The following is a 24,408-nucleotide window of genomic DNA, read 5'->3' as shown; positions in this document are numbered from 1 at the left end:
TCTCAATTTCACCCTTTGGTCTTTCATCAGCACCAAGTGTGTTCACGAGGCTACTCAGCGTTTGCCTTTCCTAGGGATGTTTTTGGACACTGTGGAGCAGAGGGTGTTTCTTCCGCAGGGAAAGTCACTTCCATCCAACATAGGGTGTGTTTGTTACTGCGCCATCGCAGGGTACCAGTACTCCTGTGTATTCCTCCTCTGGGTAATTTGTTTGCGACCTTAGAGTCCATCCAAGACAGGAGTTCCTTACCCGTCCATTCCAACTGGACCTCAGTGGTCAGGGTACCACCTTTTTATTTACCAATGAGTGCACTGTGACCCAAGGCTCGAACATCTCTCCTTTGGTGGCCTAATTCCTCACACCTACTGGCAGGCAAGAAGTTTGCAATGTGAGAAGGATTCTCCTCACCACAGACGCCAGTCTTGAGAGGATGGGGGACAATGACTCAGGAAAGACACTTTTAGGGCCGCTGGACTCGACCGGAGGCAGAACGGCCCATAAAGATTCTGTGTTAAAGGCCGTGTTAATATGGTCTTCAGATCGCACAGACCTGTTGAAGGGCCATGCAATCAGAGTGCAACCCGATATGGCCAAGACGGTGACGTACATAAACAGGCAAGGCGGCACCAAGAGATTGATCTGCCATGTGGGAGGTTAGCCGAATTCTGCTTTGGGCAGAGAATTTTACAGTGGCGATTTCTGCGATTTTCGTCCCAGGAGTAGGAAATTGGGAGGCAGAGTACCTCAGTTGGCAGGACATTCATCCGGAAGAATGGTCACTCAATCCATAAGTATTTCTCCAACTGACTCTGCATTGGGGTCGACCTCAGGCAGACCTCATGGAGGCAAAATTGAACAACCAATTGCCAGTTTACTGCTCCCGAATAAGGGACCCGCAGGCTGCCGCAGTGGATGCACTGACAACACCGTGGCCGTTCACTAAGTGTATCTGTTCCCTCCTTTTCCGCTCATCCCTTGAGTGCTTCAGAGAATCAAGCGAAAAAAAAAAAAAAGTCAGAGTGCTACTAGTAGCTCCAGATTGGCCCAGATGAGCGTGGTACTCCCACAGATGAAGTCTATTGATAGACGAGCCGTGGCCGTTTCCTCTACAGGCAGATCCCCTTCTTTAGGGTCCGTATATTTATCAGGACTTAAGGCGCTTTCGTTTGATGGCGTGGCTATTGAAAGGGCCTTCTCCAGGAAGACTGGTATCCCGTCCAGTGTGATTCATACCGGGATTCGGGCTCGGAAGGAGGTTACGTCTAAACATTTCTACAGTGTATGGAAAATGTATGTAGCTTGGTGTGAACGCCGCAGTTCATCTCCGTCAGAATTTAAGATGGCACGCCTCCTTTTTCTTCAGGCCACTTTATCAGCAGGCCTTTGTCTTGGTTCCTTAAAGGTACAGGTGTCTGCGCTGTCCATTTTCTTTCAAAGAAAATTAGCCTTATTGCCGGATATCCAGACCTTTTTACTGGGAGTAGTCAGAATTCAGCCTTCTTTTGTGCCTCCTACGGCACCATGGGTCTTTGGATTTGGTCCTGGTTTTTCTCCAGTCTGATACTTTTGAGCCGTTACAGAGGGTACAGATAAGGCATTTAACCTGGAAGGTTGTTCTTCTTTTGGTGCTCACTTCAGCGAGGCGCGTGTCGGAGTTGGGGGCTCTATCCTGTTGTCCACTTTATCCCATTTTCCATGAGGATAGGGCGGAGTGGCGTACGCAGATGTCGTTTCTTCCTAAGGTTCTATCTGCTTTTCAGATAAACCAACCAATTGTGGTCCCATTGTTCAATGACGAGTATTCAACCTCTAAATCCTTAGATGTTGTTAGAGCACTCCGCATTTATGTCGACAGAACTGCTCCTCTCCGGGAGTCGGATGCATTTTTTGTTCGGTTTGATGCGGAGCGACCAGGTTGGGCGGATTCAAAACAAACCATCCAAGATGATTTTGTCTATCAGACAGACTTATATGGCAGCTTCAAGCCAACCACCTTTTTCAGTTACGGTGCATTCAACGCGCTCGGTAGGTCCTTCTTGGATAGCTGCTCGCGGGGCCTCTTTAAACCATCTTTCTCGAGCGGCCTCTTGGTCAGGCAGGCTTACTTTTAAGTTTATCGTTTTGATACTTTTGCAGCCTCTTCAGAGTTTGGCCGTGCAGTTTTGCAGAGTTCTCAGCGCTCTCCCACCCGGGATGTGAGCTCTGGGACGTCCCCATTGTACTGAGACTCCAATGTCCCCTAATGGATGAAGGATAAATCAGGATTTTGGTACTTACCGATAAATCCCTTTCTCCGATTCCACAGGGGACACTGGACACCCACCCTGCGCTGTTCTACCTGCATAAGTTATTGTTTTCCAGGTTCACACGGTTGTTTTTATCCAGGGTCTGATTCGGATGTTATTGTTTCTTTTATAACACAATTTACTTCTTTGTACATGAATGCTGTAGCTTTTTTATCTCCTTTCTCCTTTTATTCCAGCTCCCCTCGGGCACAGTTTATTTAGACTGACCTGTAGGGGGGTGTAGAGGGGGAGGAGCTAGCTACTATTCAAATTTATTAAAGTGCCAGCTCCCGGTTAACCCACTTCTATACCCTATTGTACTGAGACTCCAGTCCCCTGTGGAATCGAAGAAAGGGATTTATCGGTAAGTACCAAAATCCTGATTTTGCACACACATTCTGCAGCGCTTTACAGAGACTATTTGTCCATTCACACCCTGCCCCAGTGGAGCTTACAATCTAAATTCCCTACCACATGAACACACGCTTACACACTAGGGTTAATTTTGTTGGGAGCCAATTAACCTACGAGTATATTTGGAGTGTGGGAGGAAACCGGAGCACCCGGAGGAAACCCACGCAAGCACAGGGAGAATATACAAACTCCACACAATTAGGGCTATAGTGGGAATAAAACCTACGACCTCAGTGCTGTAATGTGAACCATTACACCATCTGCCCGTGCTGCCCATAGTATCTCCCTAGGTGAAGAAATCGATAAGAAGCACGCTGTTGTGGTCCCCAAACAAGACCGCCATGACCTTCTTTGCTGATGGAGTTATCTTGAATTTCTTTGAAGGTGGGGATGATGCGTGTTTCCATGTCATGGATGCGTCGTCTCCAGTGTCACATGATGCACCCACATTTCATCACCTGTAACCATACGCTGCAGGAACTGCACTACCCGCTTATGGTACAGCGTCAAGTGCACGAGAGACATTCCCATCGGGACGTAGTTAAGGCCGCCGGTCACAATCCCGACGTAAGAATGCCGGCTAGGGATGTATATCATAGGACCTCATTCAGAGGCGGTCGTTAGATGCAAGCGGTCGCACAGAATCAGGGCGGCCGCTTGCATCCTGAATGGCCGCCTCCTTGTTGATCGTTAAGCTGTGGGTTACCACCCGCAGCTTAACGACCGAACAGGTTGATGGTCGCGATGGTGATGGTGATAGGGTTAGCTCCCCCCCCCCCCCTCGGGAGGGTTAGGTTTAGGGAAGGGGGGGAGGATAGGGTTAGGCACCCCTAAGGGAGGGTTAGGGAGGCGAGGGATGGGTTAGCTTTACTTGCCTCCGCTGTTATTTCATCCTTTCGGGCTCATGTTGTCGGCATTACAATCCCATTCCATCTCATCCTATTGGTTTGGGTACTTCTGTGAGTTGCTTTGGTCCTCAGCGTGAACACTTTTTTTCTTCCTGTACCCCAGTTGCTTTTGAACAATGTTGTGCACAGTACCCACTGAGATGTTCAGTTCGTCAGCAATATCACCAACTCCAATGCATCTGTCCTCCTGAATCCAGCACAAATTGCAATCTATGGTGGGCATGCTTGGTTGGCCGAATCGCTGCTCATCTTGAACGTCTGTCCTACCGTTATCAAGGGGCAGTGCACCAATCCCAAATCTGTTTCTGTGACATAACATTATCACTGTACACCTCAACAAGTTAGCGATGAATTTCAGCTGCTGATCTGCCCTTTAATCGCAGAAAACTGATCACGCTACACACCTCAATGTCTGACCATGTATCGCCAGCTCTGCCATCTTGCAACTGATGTTGGGACGGTATGACTGATATGAGGCGCAGTGTAATGGCCGTGACGGGAAGCAGTGGTCCTACCTGCTCTGTCCTGGAGGGAAATAAGAATGAAATAGAGAACATTACACACGTGAGAGATCTTGTTACCTTACTTTTGGAACCATCCTAAATGAAATTCAGATATTGCAATACAGCTACACCAGGACATATGGGAGGGGCTATTGTTACAGATCAGCAGCAATCCCAGGATGATGGGCATATTTAATACAAAAGGGAAAAAGACATCATGAAGTTAAATTACATCCTAGAGATACAATTTTATGTGCATTGCAAAACATTTTGACGTCTGATTGTTTCACAAAGAGATTTACTTATACTGTAAGCCCTTTCTAGCAATATGTAAGCATACTGTGTCCATACATGCTAATAAGATGCCATCCTCAAGAGACTTCACAGTTATTATAATACCTATTTCTACTGACCAGTGCGATAAAGAAACTGGGGCTGATGCTAAGTTGGATTAATGTGCAGAGCTTGAAATAGAAAAATTGGTGGTGCATGGCCACACATACACTGTGCAGATCTGCTTGCATCTGACCCTTGGGCCTGGGGAGGAGGGAAGGGGTGTGTTATTGTAGGCTGAGAACAGTGATCACATGCACTGGTAATTGTGATCAGATGCACCTATCGGTAGCTGTAGTGATGGCAGGTGCACACTGATGTTGATGACCACAGTCACTAGTACTCGCTAACTGCTGCTCATTTGCCAATTCTCCTCTCTCCTCATTGCACATATGTGTGTGTGTGTGTGTGTGTGTGTGTATGTATATGTATGTGTGTACATACATACATACATACATACATACATACATACATACATACATACATACATACATACAATATTAGGATTTGTGAGCACATTTTGCCAGGATTTTGTTTTCTCTGTGCATGAGATGGCAGCATACAGTCCTGTACAGGGGCTATATATTGTAATCTGTAAGGATGACTCTCTCCATAAATACTATTAACAGGAAAAATAGTAGCATTGTATTTAAGAAGAAATAAAAAAATCAATTGATGCAAAATAGACACCTTTTAGTATTTTACAATATGACCACTAGATGGCAGGTTTCCTCCTCAGTTTGTGTTTCTAATCTGGGCTACTCTTTTTTTTTTTTTTGCTTTTTTTTTTTTTTTTGCTTGACTTTTTTTCTGATGATTATCATTACTTTTCATTTGCTTCATATTAAGACTGTCTTCATGCCCTTTCAGAGTAGTATTATTGCATGGGAAGCGGCTATGCTCTCCACTATATCTGATGCCTGAACATCTTTGCTGTTCATGCTAGTGGCAGAATAAATCACAGGTCATTCTGCAATTCTTCTGTCCTGGCTTGCTGTTTACGTTTCCTCAGAAGTGGCTTGCAGCCTCTTAAGCCTGCATGATTTTCAGAACAGTTTGTTCACCTTATGTTATGTCTGGAACATGATGTGAGTAACTTTATACGGAATACACTTGTCTGAACAAGCTATTAAATTATGACTCAGAAGTTTCCTTATATGCTGTTTTTCATATGCTACTAATGAATTGCCTGATTTGCCTTAAACATATTTTACATCTGCTTAAGAATAACCTTAGCCTATACATATTTTAAAGCCGGGGGGCAGAGTGCTCTCGTCAAGGCGGTAGGGGTCACAGGCACTCTGTCTGCTTTTATCCCTTCAGTTTTCATCATTCTTGTCATGTTTTTTTCCTAGAGCATGGCAGGAGAGACACCTTGGTCTCTGGATCCACATCAATTCCCAATATGGGCTCTTCCCACTTTATATTCTTCTCTCCTAGGATAAATATTTTCTGGGTGATGCAGTGCTTGATATGAGAATATGAAATTATATATGTGGATGTTCACTTGGCTGGCTGATGTAGAGACCAGTAATCCCTGCTAGTGTACGTTAGTCTGACTAGGTTGATTACCTGAACTTCATCTATTCTATAAACTGAAATAGAGCAGTTGTCATGAAATTCTTCAAGATTACTCGAAATGCTTCAGGAAACTTCAGTTTAAGGTAACCCCGAAAAATGAGTGGGCTCCAACATATGGGAGGTCTCTGGGGTAGATAGATGGGTTTTGGGTATACTTTCCATGCTTTCAATTCTTAGAATCTTCTTCCTTTTGGTACTTTATATCTCAGACTCCCAGGGACCTGACTCTCGCAGCTGTGCTTCTTTTATGTATATGGTCCCTCCTGCAGCCCCTGTCATAACACACCAGTAGTACTGTGGTTTATACTTAGATTTGTTTCCTGTGTCCAAGGACAAATGTTTCCATCATGTATTAAACCGAAGAGGACTTTATGGCATCCACAGATATTCAGGATTTCCATATTTGAGGAACACTAGAAAGAGATTCTTCAAGCATGAGGCTATCAATTTCAGTTAGTTTTTATTGGTGCCTGAAGATGACACCCAGGTGGATAACCAAGGTGACAGCTGCCTTTTATGCATTGTGATTACTATATTTGCAGATATAAATGATCTTCTCATCAAAGTCTCGTCCTGGGAGGCCAAAGGATGCCATGTGCATACCACTGCTGTTCATTTGCATTCCTAGGATTTGCTTGGTCTTTGACAATGTTCTTATAATGTACTTGCTCTTTCTGCTGCTCCAAGTGCCGTAGTGCTCTTCAGAGCTTTTGATCTATTCCTCAGCTGAAAAGCCTCCTCCCTTTGTGTAGCAGGTATATTAGTGGACCCGGCGCTCACTATCCTATGGTGGGGGTAATTGGTGTGAGTATGGCTGCAAGTCCTAATGCCAGATTTCCCAGAATCTGGATAATGTTTTAGGCAAAGGGTTACATATGTGTGTAAATCCCACATATATGTATAGGTGGACTGCGCCGAACTTAGGGGTCTATTTACTAAGCAGTGTTAGGAGAAAGTGATGATAAGGTGCCAGCCAATCAGCTCCCAACTGTCATTTTTCAAACACAGCCTGTGAGATGACAGTTGGGAGCTGATTGGCTGGCACCTTATCACTTTCTTATCACTTTTCACTCTGTCTCCTAACACTGCTTGGTAAATAGACCCCTTAATGTGATCCAATAAAGGATTAATGTGTAGGTCTTACTATATAGACAACAGTCGACAGGATATGTATAAAATGTAAAAATGTATTATTACAGTTGGATTGGTTAATGCTTGGATGAGGTATAGGGTGGATGTCACTATACCAGGAGAGGAAATGGCTTGTTAAGAGGGGGAAAAAAAAAGAGTGGGTGATTGGTGCGGAGGGGGAGAGAGTATATAGATGTATACAATCGCCCTTTGTTTATCATCCCCATGGTAACCAAGCCGGACTGACAAAATGACGTCAGACTATACCACTGATCTACCCGCCCTTTGAACACCTATAACCCACCCACAAGATGGCGTCGTCCATCACTCCCTGAGGAAGGCTATACGGACCGACACGCGTAGGAGATCAGACATTGTTTACCTGCATCTACACTATCATTGCCAGTACTGTCCCTCCGCCTACCACAAGTCTCCTCAAACTAATTTGAGTTGAGCGCGCAAGTCCACGAGCTCTCACATCCCCGTCCCGTCTGGCGAGAGCTCACGAGATCGCTAGCCCCAACGGGAGAAGCTCTCGGACACTGCAGGGGACCAGGCCAGTGGGAGCAGCAGCGGCAACCACCAGAATACGGTCCCGACCATCTGTATGGTGAGGAGTGGACGAAGACTGGAGATGAAGACGGACCTGGACTAAAGGTGACGGAAGACAGCGATTAGGTGAGGCCTCACCAAGGGCTTATTTCTGACTTATTTCCAGTTCACCAGTAGTTAAAGACTTGAAGTTCACTACCCATCCATTGACAGTACCGGACCTCCGGTGTTTATCCACACAAGGGGTAAGGGACGCCCACCCCTTGGCTGGTTACCATAGAGACCGGTGCATACAGTGCACGCAGATAGCGTGTACTCACAATACCTATACATCTATATACCCTCTCCCCCTCTGCACCAATCCCCCACTCTTTTTTTTTTTTTTTCTTTTTTCCCTCTTAACAAGCCATTTCCTCTCCTGGTATAGTGACATCCACCCTATACCTCATCCAAGCATTAACCAATCCAACTGTAATAATACATTTTCACATTTTATACATAACTTGTCGACTGTTGTCCTCCCTTTGTGTGACTGCTCACTCCGTGTGCTATGAGCACTTCCATGAGCTTTGAGGCAAGCAGCTACAGTTAATCACCTGTCTCACACAGCCACATAGTCCTCCTTGCACACCTTCACAAAGTTATCCGAGGTCCATTGCCTCAGCTGAAATGAGCTGTGGCAGGTATTGGTCCTAGAGTAACCATCCTTCCCACATTATTTTAGATTGTTCCCCTTGGCGAAGCAGAATAGTGATAAATATGTCCCACCAAATAACAGCCTGGTGCTAATAAACTACAATTGAATAATAGACCACAGCTGCAAACACCTATGGGTCTGTGTAACCCAATGAAAGATCACCTGCTGATGATCCCAAACAAAGATATTACACTGATGGTGTTACGCTAATTGGATTTGTAATTACAAATAAATACTTAACGTGGCAGAAATGAATTCAAGACACCAAATAAATCTACCATGAATGTAATAAATACACAATAAGCATATCAGTAATGGTATACAAATGACATATAACAATCATCTTAATATTGTAAAAGTCTGTACAGACTATCATATATTACCATGGAACCTCTTGATTCCTAATAGAAACCTGCATAACTGACAGGTTTACTAAAGAAAACATAAAAATATAACAAAAACCTGTATATTTCATGTAAACTGTGACCAATCTTAATCTGACAGTTCTCACCCCCGATCAAAGTCCACATATGAGAGTCCTAATAACCCCTTTGATTTTACCTCCGGGTTTTGACGAGGGGCAGCGCTGGAATGTTTTCCAAAGGTGTAAACAATACAATGTTATTTAGGAAACACGGACGCCATGCTAATTCGAAGCGCACACATATTGGCATCTCCTACCGCCTGGCCAATGGACAAGGTTATCCGACGTACAAACACTGTACATCACTTCCCCTGTGTAGTAGTCACATTAAATATGGTATGTTCACATTGATTTCTATTCTTTAAGCCAGGGGTGTTCAAGCTGCTGGCCTCCAGCTGTTGTGGAACTACACATCCCAGCATGCCGTGTCACAGATTGCTATTAGAGAATGCTAAAACTCTGGCAGGGCATACTGGGATGTTTAGTTCCACAACCAATGGCGGCAACTATTATACAAATACTCTCATTTGGTCTCTGTAGGCTGAATTATTACTGCTTCCATAGGCTGTAGTGTCTGGTTATATATTTGCACTAGCATCTATCTTTATCATACTCCCCCCTCCCCCCCTCTAGGCTCTGAATTACTTTTCTTTTGTGTTAAATATGTATTATCTATTTTGTGCATTATGGGCTATTTTTGGCTGTTATTTTTTCTCTGCTTCAATTATAACAATCAGTGTGAGAGGCTATGGGGAAGGTGAAATGAGGATTAACAGTTGTTTTAATGGTATTAGTAAATAGCAGGAGGAAAATTTGTGTGTGTGTATATATGTGTATGTATATATATATATATATATATATATATATATTTTGAGAAGATAAAGGATGGCTGAGATTCCTAGATGTGCTGGGGGCAGATGGTGAAGTGATGTGTTTGGAGGGACCCTGTAGTCTGCAAATACGTTCTTGGGGTTGTGTAGCTACTTAAGACTCAGCATAAGTCTTTCATCTGAAACATGCACTCAATGGAAAGCCAGCCTGGTTGAATGGCTAGAAGGAAAAAACATTCTAAAGAGGGAATACATACGGGATGCCGGCGTTCAGGATCCCAGCGGTCAGAATCCTGACGTCAGCATCCCGACAGGGTTAAATTACAGACACTTTGTTGGTCAGTATCTTAACCCTCCCTCCCTGTTGATTGACCCTAACTCCCCTACCCCCCCCCCCCCCAACAGCTACTGTCTAAACCTAAGCCTCCCCCTTAGTGCCTAACCCCACTACTTACCTTCTGGATGCCGGTGCTGGAATCGCAGAGTGAGTGACAGGCCGTGAGCGTTTATGGGTGGTGACTGGAGACTGGTTGCCTGTACGTTGGAACGCCGTTGCATGGGCCTGCATAAATTAGCCACAGTGGTTGCCTACACAGCTTGTGTACCCACTGTGTACAACGAGACTTTCAAATTCTGAGGCAGGTCAGAATTGCTATAATTGTTTGTGAGGGGCCGATGTTACCGATATAGGGCTGCGAGGTATTACGGATGTGAGAAAGCAGTAGTGGGCGTCTCTATGCTGGCTGAGCGGTGGCAGACATTAGCATATTTTCACAGCTTCATTACGTCCAATTACGCAGATGCGATCACAGTTGCAACCCGTGCTGTCAGGCCCAGAATGCGTAGATAATTTTGGTGTTTGGTAGTGATGGGCACTAACCAATATATTCCTTCTGCCAGACCTTGATGACCCACCAGACACTGTGACACTTGGTCCAGATGAAAATACTGGAGGAGATCATGGAAACAATTCTGGTGAGTATGCTGCTGTCTTCAACACTATTGTACCCTAGAAATACATAGGATGCCCTCACACCATCACATTGTTCTAGTGCTCATTGTAAAGTGCTCCGAGTCCTTTTAGGAGGAAAGCACTATATAAGTTACGTGCTTCAGGAGTGGATGAGTGCCAGTTGGCTGCGACTGAACCCTGATAAAACAGAGGTTCTTATGATAGGTCACAGGACAGGGCTACAGCATAGCCAACCAACAGGACTTACGTTTGGGGGTTCAGAATTACAAAACACTAAACATGTGCGGAATCTTGGTGTTGTCCTGGATAGTGGCTTGACACTTAAACATCAGGTATCAGCCACAATCAAATCCTCATTCTTTCATCTGAGGAACATAGCCAGAATCAAGCACTTAATTCCCTCAGAAGATCTGCCTAAAGTCATACATGCATTTATATCATCACGCCTAGACTACTGCAACACCCTCTATCTCTGTCTCCCAGCAAAAGAATTACACCGCTTGCAGATGGTACAAAATGCAGCTGCCAGGCTATTAACCAACCAGCCCCGTTCCAGCCACATAACACCCATTCTCTACTCCCTTCACTGGCTGCCTGTCAGATGGCGAATTGCTTTCAAGATTGGATTAATAACTTACAAAGCCCTTCATGACCATGGCCCAGGGTACCTGAAGCAGCTTCTGATTCCCTACTGTCCCACTCGATTACTGCGATCCGTTGACGAAGGACTATTAACAGTACCTAGAATCTCACGGAATTCGTCTGGGGGTCGAGCTTTCAGTTTTGTGGCTCCAACCTTATGGAACTCACTTCCCCGCACAGTTCGAGAGGCCGCCACTCTAGAATCCTTCAAAAATAGACTCAAGACTCACCTATTCACCCAAGCATTTCACTAATGTCCCTTGTTTAAGCTTGTTTTGTATTTTGTACTGTAAATGTAAAGCACTTTGAGTCCTTTAGGAGAAAAGCGCTATATAAATAAAATTATTATATTATTATTATTCTAGTCACTGGCCATACATTCATAATGTTGACATTCATGTAAACCGTTATAATTACTTAAATTGAAATTGTTGACATCTAGAAAATGTCAATGTTAGGCATACCTGAAAACCGCATTTTTTACATTGTCACCATGTCAACAATTCATCAGTGTCGACACGGTCACTGTCAACCTAATATACTGATCTGTCACTGTGTGATGATGTAATATGTTAGGCTTGCGTCTGGTATAACTTCATGTGTGAGTCTCAGACTCACACTCTCCAGTCCACACAGTACAATAGGTGACAATCCTTAATATTCAAAGGTGATCGTCCTTTGGTGTCAGCAAATCTTTCTTGAATAACAGTTCAAGTTCGTATAATCAGATGGATTGCACAGGTGCTGCTGGTATACCTCTGGTACAACAGGAAAACATCGTCCTGATAACGCCACAGTGCTACATATATCCCCTTTGTGCACTGCTCACATGGACTCTATCAGATGAGAAATTAAGTTAGAATCAACAGTGTTCAAGTCCTGCAATTCTGTTCTCCCCTAATGGCACATTTTCCTTCTCACAGACACAGTAATACCAGACAAGCTTAACATACACATTAATCATCACACAGTGATGAGGGCACAGCGCCGTTTTTGACTTTTCTTTCATATGTTGGAAGGTGATAATACATCTGCTACTTTGATATTGATGAGTTCTCATGTTACTCTTAGATTTAGATGTGTCCCCACAGACTGTTGGAATGACAGAAGAACACGATGACCTTGACCAGGACTTGGACATCACTCCACTTGTGCACAGAGACATTACAAGCGCTGTGGGCACAGATATGGGCACCCAGAATGAGCCTCAAACTGGAAGTTTGATGCTCCGACAGAGGTGCACTCTGAGCACTGGCCACTGATGGCTTACAGTGGGACAGTTACACTTGCTCGCCCTGCATCCTGCCGTAGTCCTGTTGGAGTGGCCTAGAGGGTTATGGATTAGATTAGGAATCTAGTCTCTTTAGTTGTTGTTTGATTACAACTCCCAACATGTTCTGTTACTTAGCATTTTTAACAACAACCTCAAAGCCACATATTACTCCCAATGGCAGTAGATGCTAGAAGTACGCTTCTCACGTTGAAGATGAAGAATACAAAAAACATCTGTTACTGGAGCCAGTATTGGCAGCTGGAATCTGTTTTGGTTACTTAACCTTCCTATATATTTTTTTTTTTTTGTGATTCGCCTTCTTGGTTACGAGAGTCCTCAGTTTACCCATCCACGTGTACTGTTGCTCTGAGCACCATCTTTTCTCCTTGTCCGTTACTCATGCCGCCTAAGTTACTGACCTGTTACACTTTGTCTGCATATTTATTTTTGTGACCTCTCATTCATCCAGCTATTGTCTCCTCCTCTCTGGTATTCTCCTGACTCATACCCACACAGGAATTTGCTGTTTCATGGTATGATGACTCTAATAGCTACACACTCCTACCCAGCCGCACATTCCACACAGGATCAGACAAGTCTCTCCCACACTTCTGCCACTCACTTCACCTTTCTCCAAGCTGGCAGGCTCACAAACCACACCTTAATATTGTGATTATCTAGCAGTACACTATGAGCATGTTCCGACACAAAGTCTCACAGACATTAGTGCTGGTGTGTGTCTTTCAGTTTGTCTGAAACAAAGAAAATATATAAAGAGCAGTGTAGATGATTTAGACATTATACAGATGGTGCAGAGTTCATCCAGGTCCATCTTGCTAATAATCAATGTTCGTTTTGGCGTCTGTGTTACAGGTACATGGCGGCACTTCAGCACTTATTAAGTTGTAGAACTTCTAAGAGGGCTTTAAGTATACCAAATGGTCAGAATCCTAGTAACTCGATACTATGCATGTTGACAGTGGTATAAAGCAAATACGCATTGCAGTATTATAACACACACACACACAACACATGCTCTCCCCAGTCTTCTCTATGCATGGTGCAATTTCCACACTACAGGTATATACGTCAAAATACACATTCCAAACACACAATACAAATGTAACCGTATTCTAAACTAGTATGTGCAATGTAGCAGAATTAATACTAAACTGTGAACTAACATTTCAGTAAATACCTGGAGCCTGCTAGACATCTGAACGTCAATAAACTGGTTATAATAAATGTGTGTTTGCTTCTGTTTGTCATGAATAGAGAAGTGAGATTTGTTACAAATATCTGTGATGCTTGAACTGATGACTTACAGGGGTATTCAATATGGGAGCGAAAACTCAGTTTTTGCGTTAATATCGCACCTATGACGTCACTATCGCAGGTTTTAGTTCTACACCCTATTCAATTTCAAAGACTTTTCGCAGGTTCGAAAAGTCTTTGATAAAAAACGGGCATAACTTTTCACCATTGAATAGGTATCGAAAAAAAGTGCAGAATTGGGGTTTAGGGGTGCAGGCTTAAAAAAAAATAGCCTGCACCCCTGGGAATGACATTTAAAAAAGCTGTGTCAAAAAAAAGTTTAAAAAAAAAATGGACACCCCAAAAAATTAATTTAAAAATTGGGTTGAAAAAAAAAATGGGAAATTGTTTAACAATAGGGAAATAGGTTCAGGGCTATTCTGCTAGTATGCGGCAGGTGTTTTCTAGAATAGATTTATAGCGGCAGGTGCACAATTGCAGAATTTTTAAAAACTTACTGTAGGGACATCAAAATATGGTAGTACCCATTTTCATGTACCCCAAATTTGATGGGACCACTTAAAAAACGAAAAAAATAACCTAAGTGCTCTTCTGCATCACTTATTCAATGTCGGGAAAAAAACACCTGCTGCGGCTATTTAAATCCCCGACTTTCGTTTAAAGGCTAAAACGGGGGTACCCATAGTGATCCCCCATGTTTTTACAACTTTAGGGGGGTCCTACAATTTTTTTAAGGAAAATTTCGTAACTTTACGCAAATCCCACTTCGCAGGCTCCCGTTTTATATTGAACACGGGGATAAGGGGGCGCGCGCCCGATACTTTAACCAGAGGTAAAAGCTCCGATATGAAATGTAAACTTCGACAGTGAAGTTTACGTTTCATATTGAATACCCCTCTTAGTATAAACAGGGTGAGTGATAATAGGTCCCTGTGGCAGAGACTCCACCCTCACCCCAAGGGACTTTAGGTCCCCAGATTATTCCCCTCCCATGTGTCACTATACGTATGTACGTATGTACGTATGTGTATGTGTATGTGTGTGTGTGTGTGTGTGTGTATATATATATATATATCTCTTTAAGGGCAGCATAACCCCCTCACTCTCAGTGCCAGAAGGTGCCCCCTCACCTTATTGCAGAGCATGGAGCAGGGGGGACTGAACATAAGTCCCCCATGCTGCAGTTGATCTCTGCACATGCAGAGATCAGCATATTTGTACAAGTTCCCCTTCTCGCACTTTCACATTAGGTGCATTCTGGGACACGATTCCACCAGTGATGTTGGTGTCCAGACTGCCACATCACTGCAGGGATCCAGGGAGTCAGAAGAAATCTCCTCTGCTTAAAGCCGGGTGACAGTGGGCTGGTGTGGTCGCATGTGATGCATCCTTGTGAGATGAAGCACTTCTGACTTGAGTTGCATCACATACGACCACATCGCATGATCCACATCCGTTAAGTCGTTGAATGGATATAGGAACTAAATCATATATTTGAGGTATATTGTATCAGGGGAAGCCTCAGGGTAATGTAATGTAAATATTACGGAGAGATTTAAGCTTGCTTTAGACTTGCAAAAAAGCATTACCTGGTGAAACTCATCAGTGTTGATAGATAGTTGTAAAAACACTGCCTTCCTGATATGTCAGAAAAGCTTTTTTTCATTATAAATGTTATATACTAGCGACCTGCCCCGACTTTGCACAGGAGCAATTTAATCTCGCCACAGTCCCCTGCATCTCATAGCAACCTATGCCATGTTACCACAGTCCCCTGCATCTCATAGCAACCTACGCCATGTCACCACAGTCCCCTGCATCTCATAGCAACCTATGGCATGTCACCACAGCCCCCTGCATCTCATAGCAACCTATGCCATGTCACCACAGTCCCCTGCATCTCACAGCAACCTACGCCATGTCACCACAGCCCCCAGCATCTCATAACAACCTACGCCATGTCACCACAGCCCCCTGCATCTCATAGCAACCTATGCCATGTCACAACAGTCCCCTGCATCTAATAACAACCTGCGCCATGTCACCACAGCCCCCAGCATCTCATAGCAACCTATGCCATGTCACCACAGCCCCCAGCATCTCATAGCAACCTACGCCATGTCACCACAGTCCCCTGCATCTCATAGCAACCTACGCCATGTCACAACAGCCCCCAGCATCTCATAGCAACCTATGCCATGTCACCACAGCCCCCAGCATCTCATAGCAACCTACGCCATGTCACCACAGTCCCCTGCATCTCATAGCAACCTACGCCATGTCACCACAGCCCCCAGCATCTCATAGCAACCTATGCCATGTCACCACAGCCCCCAGCATCTCATAGCAACCTACGCCATGTCACCACAGTCCCCTGCATCTCATAGCAACCTACGCCATGTCACCACAGCCCCCTGCATCTCATAGCAACCTACGCCATGTCACCACAGCCCCCTGCATCTCATAGCAACCTACGCCATGTCACCACAGCCCCCTGCTTCTTACTCCTACCCCCTGCATCTCACAACAGCCTCCTTTTTTCTCACTCCTGCATTTCACCACAGCATCTTATATTTCATCACAGGCCTCTGCATCTCACCAAAACCCCCTGCTTCTCACTCCTGTCCCCTGCATCTCACCACTGAGATCTGCTGGGAAGGGCAAAAGGATCATGGATGAGAGATTTGTATTGCAACTACCGAAAGCTTTATCAGCAACATGTCCCCAGGGCTGAGGCACCTGTGCATATTTCCACAGCCTCCATGCACACCCCTACCTAGCCGCACAGGGCATTGAGCAATGTCCTCTTTGCACAATATACCCTGTATTTTCTGGGCTTCCTGTTGAGCTTCATTTCCATGGTGTTCCTGTCCAAGAACAGAGCTGACTTCCATGGGAAGTGTCTTCCTCGACCAATGTTGTATAGAAAAGTGAAAACCCTATAAAAATCCGTCCAGTGGTTTAAGAGATTAGCCCGAATGAACAGGCAGACCCCTAAACCGGGGACATATGTACAGCAATGGAGAGACAGGCAGTACTCAGAGGGCTTGTATATGTTTAAAGCGGCACACAGTCACAAGTAGGTGCGACCAACGTTTCGGTCTTAACCGTCTTCAAGGATCCTTGAAAAAAGTTATTATTAAAACCAAAAAGTTGGACCCACCTACCTGTGACTGTGTGCCGCTTTAAACATATACAAGCCCTCTGGACTACCACCTGTCACTCCATTGCTGTGTATTTCCTTTGGGAGGGCACCAAGGCATCTATACCTATTTGAGTTTGGACTTCTGTTATTTCTGCGTAATATAATATAAATATATATAATTTATTTCTCTGGTAAAAAGTATTGAACACGTCAACATTTTTCTTAGTAAATATATTTATAATGGGGCTATTGTAATGAAGTTTTCACCAAATGTCAGCAACAATCCATGCAATCCACACATGCAAAGAAATTAAACCATAGATGTCCATTTGTAATAATGTGAAATGACACAGGGAAAAAGTATTGAACACAGGAAGAAAGGGAGGTGCAAAAAGGCATGGAAAGCCGATACACCAGCTGAAATCTATCAGTAATTAGAAAGCAATCCTGACCCTTGTTAGTGCAAATTAATATAAGATGGTTCAGTTCCACATGATGCCCTATAAGAAGGTGTCTCATTACTAAGCTGTCACACAAGAACCATCACATGATGGGTAAAAGCAAAGAGCTCTCTTAAGACCTTTGCAACCTTATTGTTGCAAAACATACTGATGGCATTGGTTACAGAAGGATTTCTAAATTTTTCAGTGAGTACTGTTGGGGCCATAATCAGGAAGTGGAAAGAACATAATTTCACCATAAACCGACCATGACCAGGTGCTCCTCGCAAGATTTCTGACAAAAGTGAAAATAATTATCAGAAGAGTTGTCTAAGAGCCAAGGACCACTTGTAGAGAGCTTCAGAAAGACCTGGAATTACCAGGTACAATTGTTTCAAAGAAAACAAGTAATGCACTGAACCGCCATGGCCTATATGCATGCTCGACACACAAGACTCCATTGCTGAAGAAAAAGCATGTTGAAGCTCGTGTAAAGTTTGCTGCACAACATTTAGACAAGCCTGTGAAATACTGGGAGAATATAGCCTTGTCCAAAATTGAACTCTCTGGATGCCATAATACACACCATGTTTGGAGGAGAAATGGCACTGCACATCACCCCAAAAATACCATACCAACTGTGAAGTTTGGAGGTGGGAACATCATGGTGTGGGGCTGTTTTTCCAGCATAAGGTACTGGCATACTTCATATAATTGAAGGAAGGATGAATGGAAAAATGTACTGAGACATTCTTGATAAAAATCTGCTGTCATCTACCAGGATGCTGAAGATGAAATGAGGGTGGACATTTCAGCAAGACAATGATCCCAAACACGCAGCCAAGGACACTCTCAATTGGTTTTAGAGAGAGAAAATAAAGATGCTAGAATGGCCCAGCCAAACACCTGACTTGAATTCAATTGAAAATCTCTGGAAAGAACTAAAGATCAGAGGGCCTGATTCTGACCCGCTCACGAGCGCTAAGTGCTCGCAAGCGAGTCGATGGTGCCCAAGTGCACGACGGAGGTGGCTCCGTCGTGCGCATGCACGAGACCCGAATAACAGCGGCACCAAAGGGGGCGTGCTGTCGATGGTGATTGACAGTACGCCCCCTTTGGTGGCCGTGCCGGGGGCGTGGCTGCCCAGACGGAGGCGTTCCCATGGGAACGCCTACCGTCTGGGTCCGGCCCCACTGACATCACTAGTGATGTCAGTGGGAGTGCTTTTGGCTCTGATAGAGCCAAAAGTACTCCTGGGCTTGCGGCAGCGAGACCCTACCACAGGGTCTCGTTGCAAGCCAGATGGTCTTGACTATCTCGACCATCATTTTGGCCGCTCGCTATAGCTGTGGGTGGTCACCCACAGCTATGCGAGCGGCCAGGAGGCCACTCCAAAAAGGAGCAGGGACGGCCCTAATTCAGAGCGAGCGCTCTGCCAGAGCGTCCGGCTCTGAATCAGGGCCAGAGTTCATAGAAGAGGCCCACGGAACCTTCAAGATTTGAAGACTGTTTGTGTGGAAGAATGGGCCAAAATCACACATGAACAATGCATGCGACTAGTCTTTCCATACAGGAAGCGTCTTGAAGCTGTCATTACCAACAAAGGCTTTTGTACGAAGTATTAAATAAATTTCAGTAAGCGTGTTCAATACTTTTTCCCTGTGACATTTCACATTATTACACAACTTTAATTTATGGACATCTATGGTTTGATTTCTTTACATGTGTGGATTGTATGGGTTGTTGCTGACATTCGGTGAAAATGTCATTACAATAGCCCCATTACATATATATTTACTGAGAAAAATGTTGATGTGTGTGTATGTATGTGTAATATATATATATATATATATATATATATATATACAAAAGTTTTAGGCAGGTGTGGAAAAAATGCTGCAAAGTAAAAATGCTTTCAAAAATAGAAGTGTTTAATAGTTTTTTTTTATCAATTAACAATATGCAAAGTGAATGAACAGAAGAGAAATCTAAATCAAATCAATATTTGGTGTGACCACCCTTTGCCTTCAAACAGCATCAATTCTGCTAGGTACACTTGCACAAAGTCATGGATTTTGTAGGATTACCAAACAGGTGATAATGATCATCATTTTCATATGTAGGTTAAAACACAGTTAATAAACTGAAACAGAAACAGGAGGCTTAAAACTGGGTGAGGAACAGCCAAACTTTGCTACAAAGGTGATGTTGTGGAAGACCGTTTCATGTCAGAACACAGGTCATCCACCATGGCAAGACTGAGCACAGCAACAAGATACAAGTTAGTTATACTGCATCAGCATCGTCTCTCCTAGGCAAAGATTTCAAAGCAAGCTCTTTTGCAGAAGCACAAAGAAACTGGCAACGATGAGGACCGTAGACGCAATGGTCTGCCAAGAACTTAGTGCATCAGATGAAAGACACATCATGGTTACTTCCCTTTGAAATCGGAAAATGACCAGCAGTGCCATCAGCTCAGAACTGGCAGAAGCCTGGCCAGAAGTGGTCTTCATGGAAGAATTTCGGCCAAAAAGCCATACCATATGTGGAAACAAGGCTAAGTGACTCAACTATGCATGAAAACATAGGAACTGGGGTGCAGAAAAATGGCAGCAGGTGCTCTGGATTGATGAGCATAGGCAAACGCAGTGCATCTCTAACAGTGCATGTTTTCCAGTGCATGTGGGCTGGGAAGGGGGGGTTTCCAGGCAGACGGAAACCCCCCCATTCCCAGCCCACACCATGACCACAATAGAAATAGTAATATAATAGATTGTTACTAGTGCTGCATGTTCTTCTCAGTATCACAAATGAAATAATTAGCACCACCTGTGGATCTTTAAAAATGTATCAGCCAGTAATAAATAACATGTGCACCAACTAGAAGATCTGGAAAACATGCACTGTTAGAGATGCACTGTTATAGAGCCCAATATGTATATATATATGTCCAGGGCAGTGCTAGGTTCTTCTGCTGCTCCTCCAGGCTCCCGGACTTGCTCCAATAGTCTGGAATGTGCCCACATCCAAAATAAACACATTCAGCTCAGGCAAGATGGCCTACTGATGCATCTAATGGCTTACTGTGATCGCTGGTCCTGTATATGCTGGAATTATTACACACAATACACTTTGTATGACGCTTATTAAAGCTGGTTGAGTACTAATTCTGCCCTCTTCATTGACAGGCCACACTTGCTGTAAAATTAAGCATTTGGAAACCCCCCTCTGGAAATTCTGCGTTTGCCACTGATGAGACAAAATTTGAACATCTGGCTGTAACAGAAGGCTGGCTGTTTGCCAAAGGGCTGGAGAGTGTTACAATAATGAGTGTCTGCAGGCAACAGTGAAGCATGGTGAAGGTTCCTTGCAAGTTTGGGGCCACATTTCAACAAATGGAGTTGGGGATTGGGTCAGTATTAATGGTGTCCTCAATGCTGAGAAATACAAGCAGGTGCTTATCCATCATGCAATATAGTCAGGTAGGCATCTGATTGGCTCCGCCAAACATACAGCCAATGTCATTAAGAACTACGTATCTTCAGCGTAAAGAACAATGAGTCCTGGAACTGATATATGGCCCCCACAGAGCCCTAATCTCAACATCATCAAGTCTATCTGGGATTACATGAAGAGACAAGGATTTGAGCAAGCCTACATCCACAGAAGATCTGTGATTAGTTCTCCAAGATGTTTGGAACAACCTCCCTGCCGAGTTTCTCAGAAACTGTGTGCAAGTGTACCTAGAATAATTGATGCTGTTTTGAAGGCAAAAGGGTGGTCACACCAAATACTGATTTGATTTAGAGCTCTTTTCTGTTCATTCACTTTGCATTTTGTTAATAATTTATTTTTATCAATTAACATTTCTATTTCTGAAATCATTCTTACTTTGCAGCATTTTTCCACACTTGCCTAAAACTTTTGCACAATACTGGATATGCGGTTCAGTTACATTCGGATCTGAAAACCACTATCTCGTGAGCCATCCTGCTCTTGTGTGTTGAAATTGCGCTAATCTGGTGTAAAGAACCGAGTAGAACTGAACCGCTCATCTCTATATTAATTCTGAAGTTGCTTTCTGACTGTTGCCATATTTTTTTGTCATGGTCTATCCCACAATCAAAATTGCTGAACTAATACTATCATATAAATAACTGTTACTGCAAACTTTCAATAGTGGTTTTGCCATCCTTTTAATGGCCCTTCTTTTTTGTTCTATTATTTATTTTGCTTCGCATTTAAAGTTTATTTGGATGCTCACAATTCTTTTTAACTGAGTTTTGAAGTGATATAATGTGTGGATATATTATCATGTATCATTATAATAAATTGCATTCTGTATACAGCAGCCCATTTCCCCACCATGTATGAACTTTATGTCAGACTACATATACTACATAGACTAAACAGGGTATTGCAGTTCTTAATCAGAGCAAGCTACTATAATTCATTACATTCTATAAAGTCGGTATGCAGTCGGGAAACCGGCTGCCTTAATACCGACAGCCGGCTTCCCGGCTGCTTTATCCCTGCGTGGGATAAATGACCGGCGTCTATATCTAGACGCCTGTCATTTACCCGACACCGGGAGACCGGCGCCCGGCATCCCGATCGAAGGGAAGCCGGGCGCCGTGAGCAGACAGCCGCTAGGGGTGGGAGGGTTAGGATTAGGACACCCGGGGGGGACTTAGTGTTAGGCACCCCCCGCGGGACTTAGGTTTAGGCAGCGGGGAAGGGGGGGTTAGGGTTAGGCACTTAGAGGGGGGATTAAGGTTAGGGGGTTAGGTTACTTTATACTTACCTTAGGGACGATCAGGATTTCTAGTGCTGTCGGGCTTCCGCTGCCGGGCTCTGCTGATCTGTCGGGCTGCCGCTGCCGGGAATCGAACTTGCGGCCATGTGGCAGCCGGGATTCCATACAGATTCCTATAAAGTCTGGGTGCGCCTATCTTACCGGGCTGTTGGTAGGCGCACCTGGACTCCCAAAGATTTATATTACCTTGCTCTGGATAAGAACTGCAATACCCTGTGTAGTCTAACCAATACCAACTGCATTATTTGTTATCTCCTTATAGCCAACTACCCGTGACATTAATAGACCATGCAGAGGGCACTCATGCCACGATTCCAGAGGCTGTAACTCTGATCATTTTGCTACTGAATACTTTAACATTTTATTAATTTCATTCATTTTATTTTACCATTCCTGCCTTACCCAGACCTTGTATTTTTAAGACCACTGTCTACTCTGAAACTTTCTATGTCATCTTTAACACGGTCATCCTACTCATACCTTGTGCTACTATTTTATTGGCTGAAATTTCTATTTAAATTTAAGGGTTTTAGATAATTTATTAACATGTGTTACTAATAAATGATGCCCTATTCACTATATATTAGTCCATAGCATCTATTTCACACCATATTAGATCGCATTTGCACCGATAATTTGGCTACCTATTCCATTTGATTTAGACAACAAATCTGGTGGCCAGGAAGGGACCACAAGCAGCTGTGGCCGCAGGTTGGATACAGTATCCCGGCAGTCAGAAGAATACAGACTCTAACCCTCTCCAAAACCCTAACCCACCTTTCCAGCAGCCTAACCCGCACCCTACACCTAGTGCCTAATCCTCCCCCAATCCTAATACTTACCATCAGGATGCCTGTGGTTGGGATTCGGGCGCTGGTATTCTGAGTGCCGGCATCTCAACTGCCGTGATCAGAACTACATCCCGTGGCTGTAGTAGATCTACCCTTCTCAATACATAGCGTTTAGACAAAGTAGCGCAGCACACCATAATCTGCAGTACTAAGGCTGGGTACACACGTAAAGATTTTCTGTCCAACCATCCAACTAGTTGATCGGTTGGAATGAAAATCTGGTAAGGTATGGGAGTAACTGATGATCAGCAATTTGCTCCTAAATGTCAGATAACAGATGACAGTGGTCGTTCAGACAAGTTTGTTAAATGTTTGATCTAAACAAGTTTTTGTCCGTTTTCCAGCATTTAGGAGCAAATTGCTGATTGTCATTTGCTGTCATACCTTACTAGATTTTCATTCCAACCAATCAACTAGTTGGATGGTTGGACAGAAAATCTTTACGTGTGTACCCAGCTTTACTCTACCACACTCTGCTCACCACCAAGAGGCTCCGTGAAGTGGACAGGACAAAGGGCAATGAAGATGTGATTCGCTGTGAATAGCAACCTCACCCCCAGCTACACAAATCTGGGAATCCCTGCAAACCAGGACAGGAGGTGGGGTTACAAGCACATGTGTGGCATCCCTCCCTGGACCATCCTCTCCTGGAAACACCATGGCCAAATTTGCACAAGGCTGGGTCCCCATGGCATCTCACCCACATGGACATATATGTACATACATACACACTAGCTGGGATACCCGGCGTTGCCCAGGATGAAGACTGAACCCTGAAGTACACCTGCAGACTTAATTTTTTTACATTGTCCTGGCCTTAGCTGCCTAAGAGCGCCGACCACTGCAGGGCGCCTCTGGATTGATGTGTAGTGTGGACGGCACATAAGTGCAGCCCGCACTACACTACCAGTAACAAACACATAGCCGCCGGCGCCAGCAACTGTGTGTTTGTTTTAGCAGCCACAGAGAGTCAGACAGACTCTCATCGGCTGCTGCACCAACTGCCGGAGCAGGGATGGTGCTCACTCACAAGCTCCATTTTCCGGCTCCCGCAGTGGGTGATGGGAGAGACGGCATGACGTCTCTCCCATCATGCAGAGCGGGCCGTTCCGGGGGGACAGAGGAGCGGACGCCGGAGTGGGGATTAAGGTAAGTGGAGTTTTTTTTTATGTGTGTGTCTGGCCCTGGGATCACTGCTGGGGGGGACTACCACTGGGGGCACTGCTGGGGGGATTACTGCTGGAGGCACTGCTGTAGTGGGGCCACTACCTGAGGAACTATATAAGGGGCACTGCATAGGGGGACCACTACTGGGGCACTGCATAAGGGCTTGA

The 24,408-nt window shown here is 44.4% G+C and overlaps 1 protein-coding gene across 2 annotated transcripts in view; it reads left to right on the top strand.

Annotated features, from left to right (window-relative positions):
- BSCL2 (BSCL2 lipid droplet biogenesis associated, seipin) overlaps positions 1-13,776 on the top strand; it is a 44,046-nt gene extending 30,270 nt beyond the window's left edge. For both annotated transcript variants that reach the window (XM_088480096.1, XM_088480097.1), the window contains exons 9-10: positions 10,560-10,634; positions 12,346-13,776. In XM_088480096.1, coding sequence (XP_088336222.1) covers positions 10,560-10,634; positions 12,346-12,536 — 266 coding nt within the window. In that variant the 3' untranslated portion in view covers positions 12,537-13,776. The remainder of the gene's footprint in view (positions 1-10,559; positions 10,635-12,345) is intronic.
- Positions 13,777-24,408: the final 10,632 nt, after the last annotated feature.

Source organism: Taudactylus pleione, unplaced genomic scaffold (genome assembly GCF_031769625.1).
Source record: "Taudactylus pleione unplaced genomic scaffold, aTauple2 ptg000250l, whole genome shotgun sequence".
Taxonomy (NCBI): Eukaryota; Metazoa; Chordata; class Amphibia; order Anura; family Myobatrachidae; genus Taudactylus; species Taudactylus pleione.
This window is presented reverse-complemented; position numbering and strand designations above follow the sequence as displayed.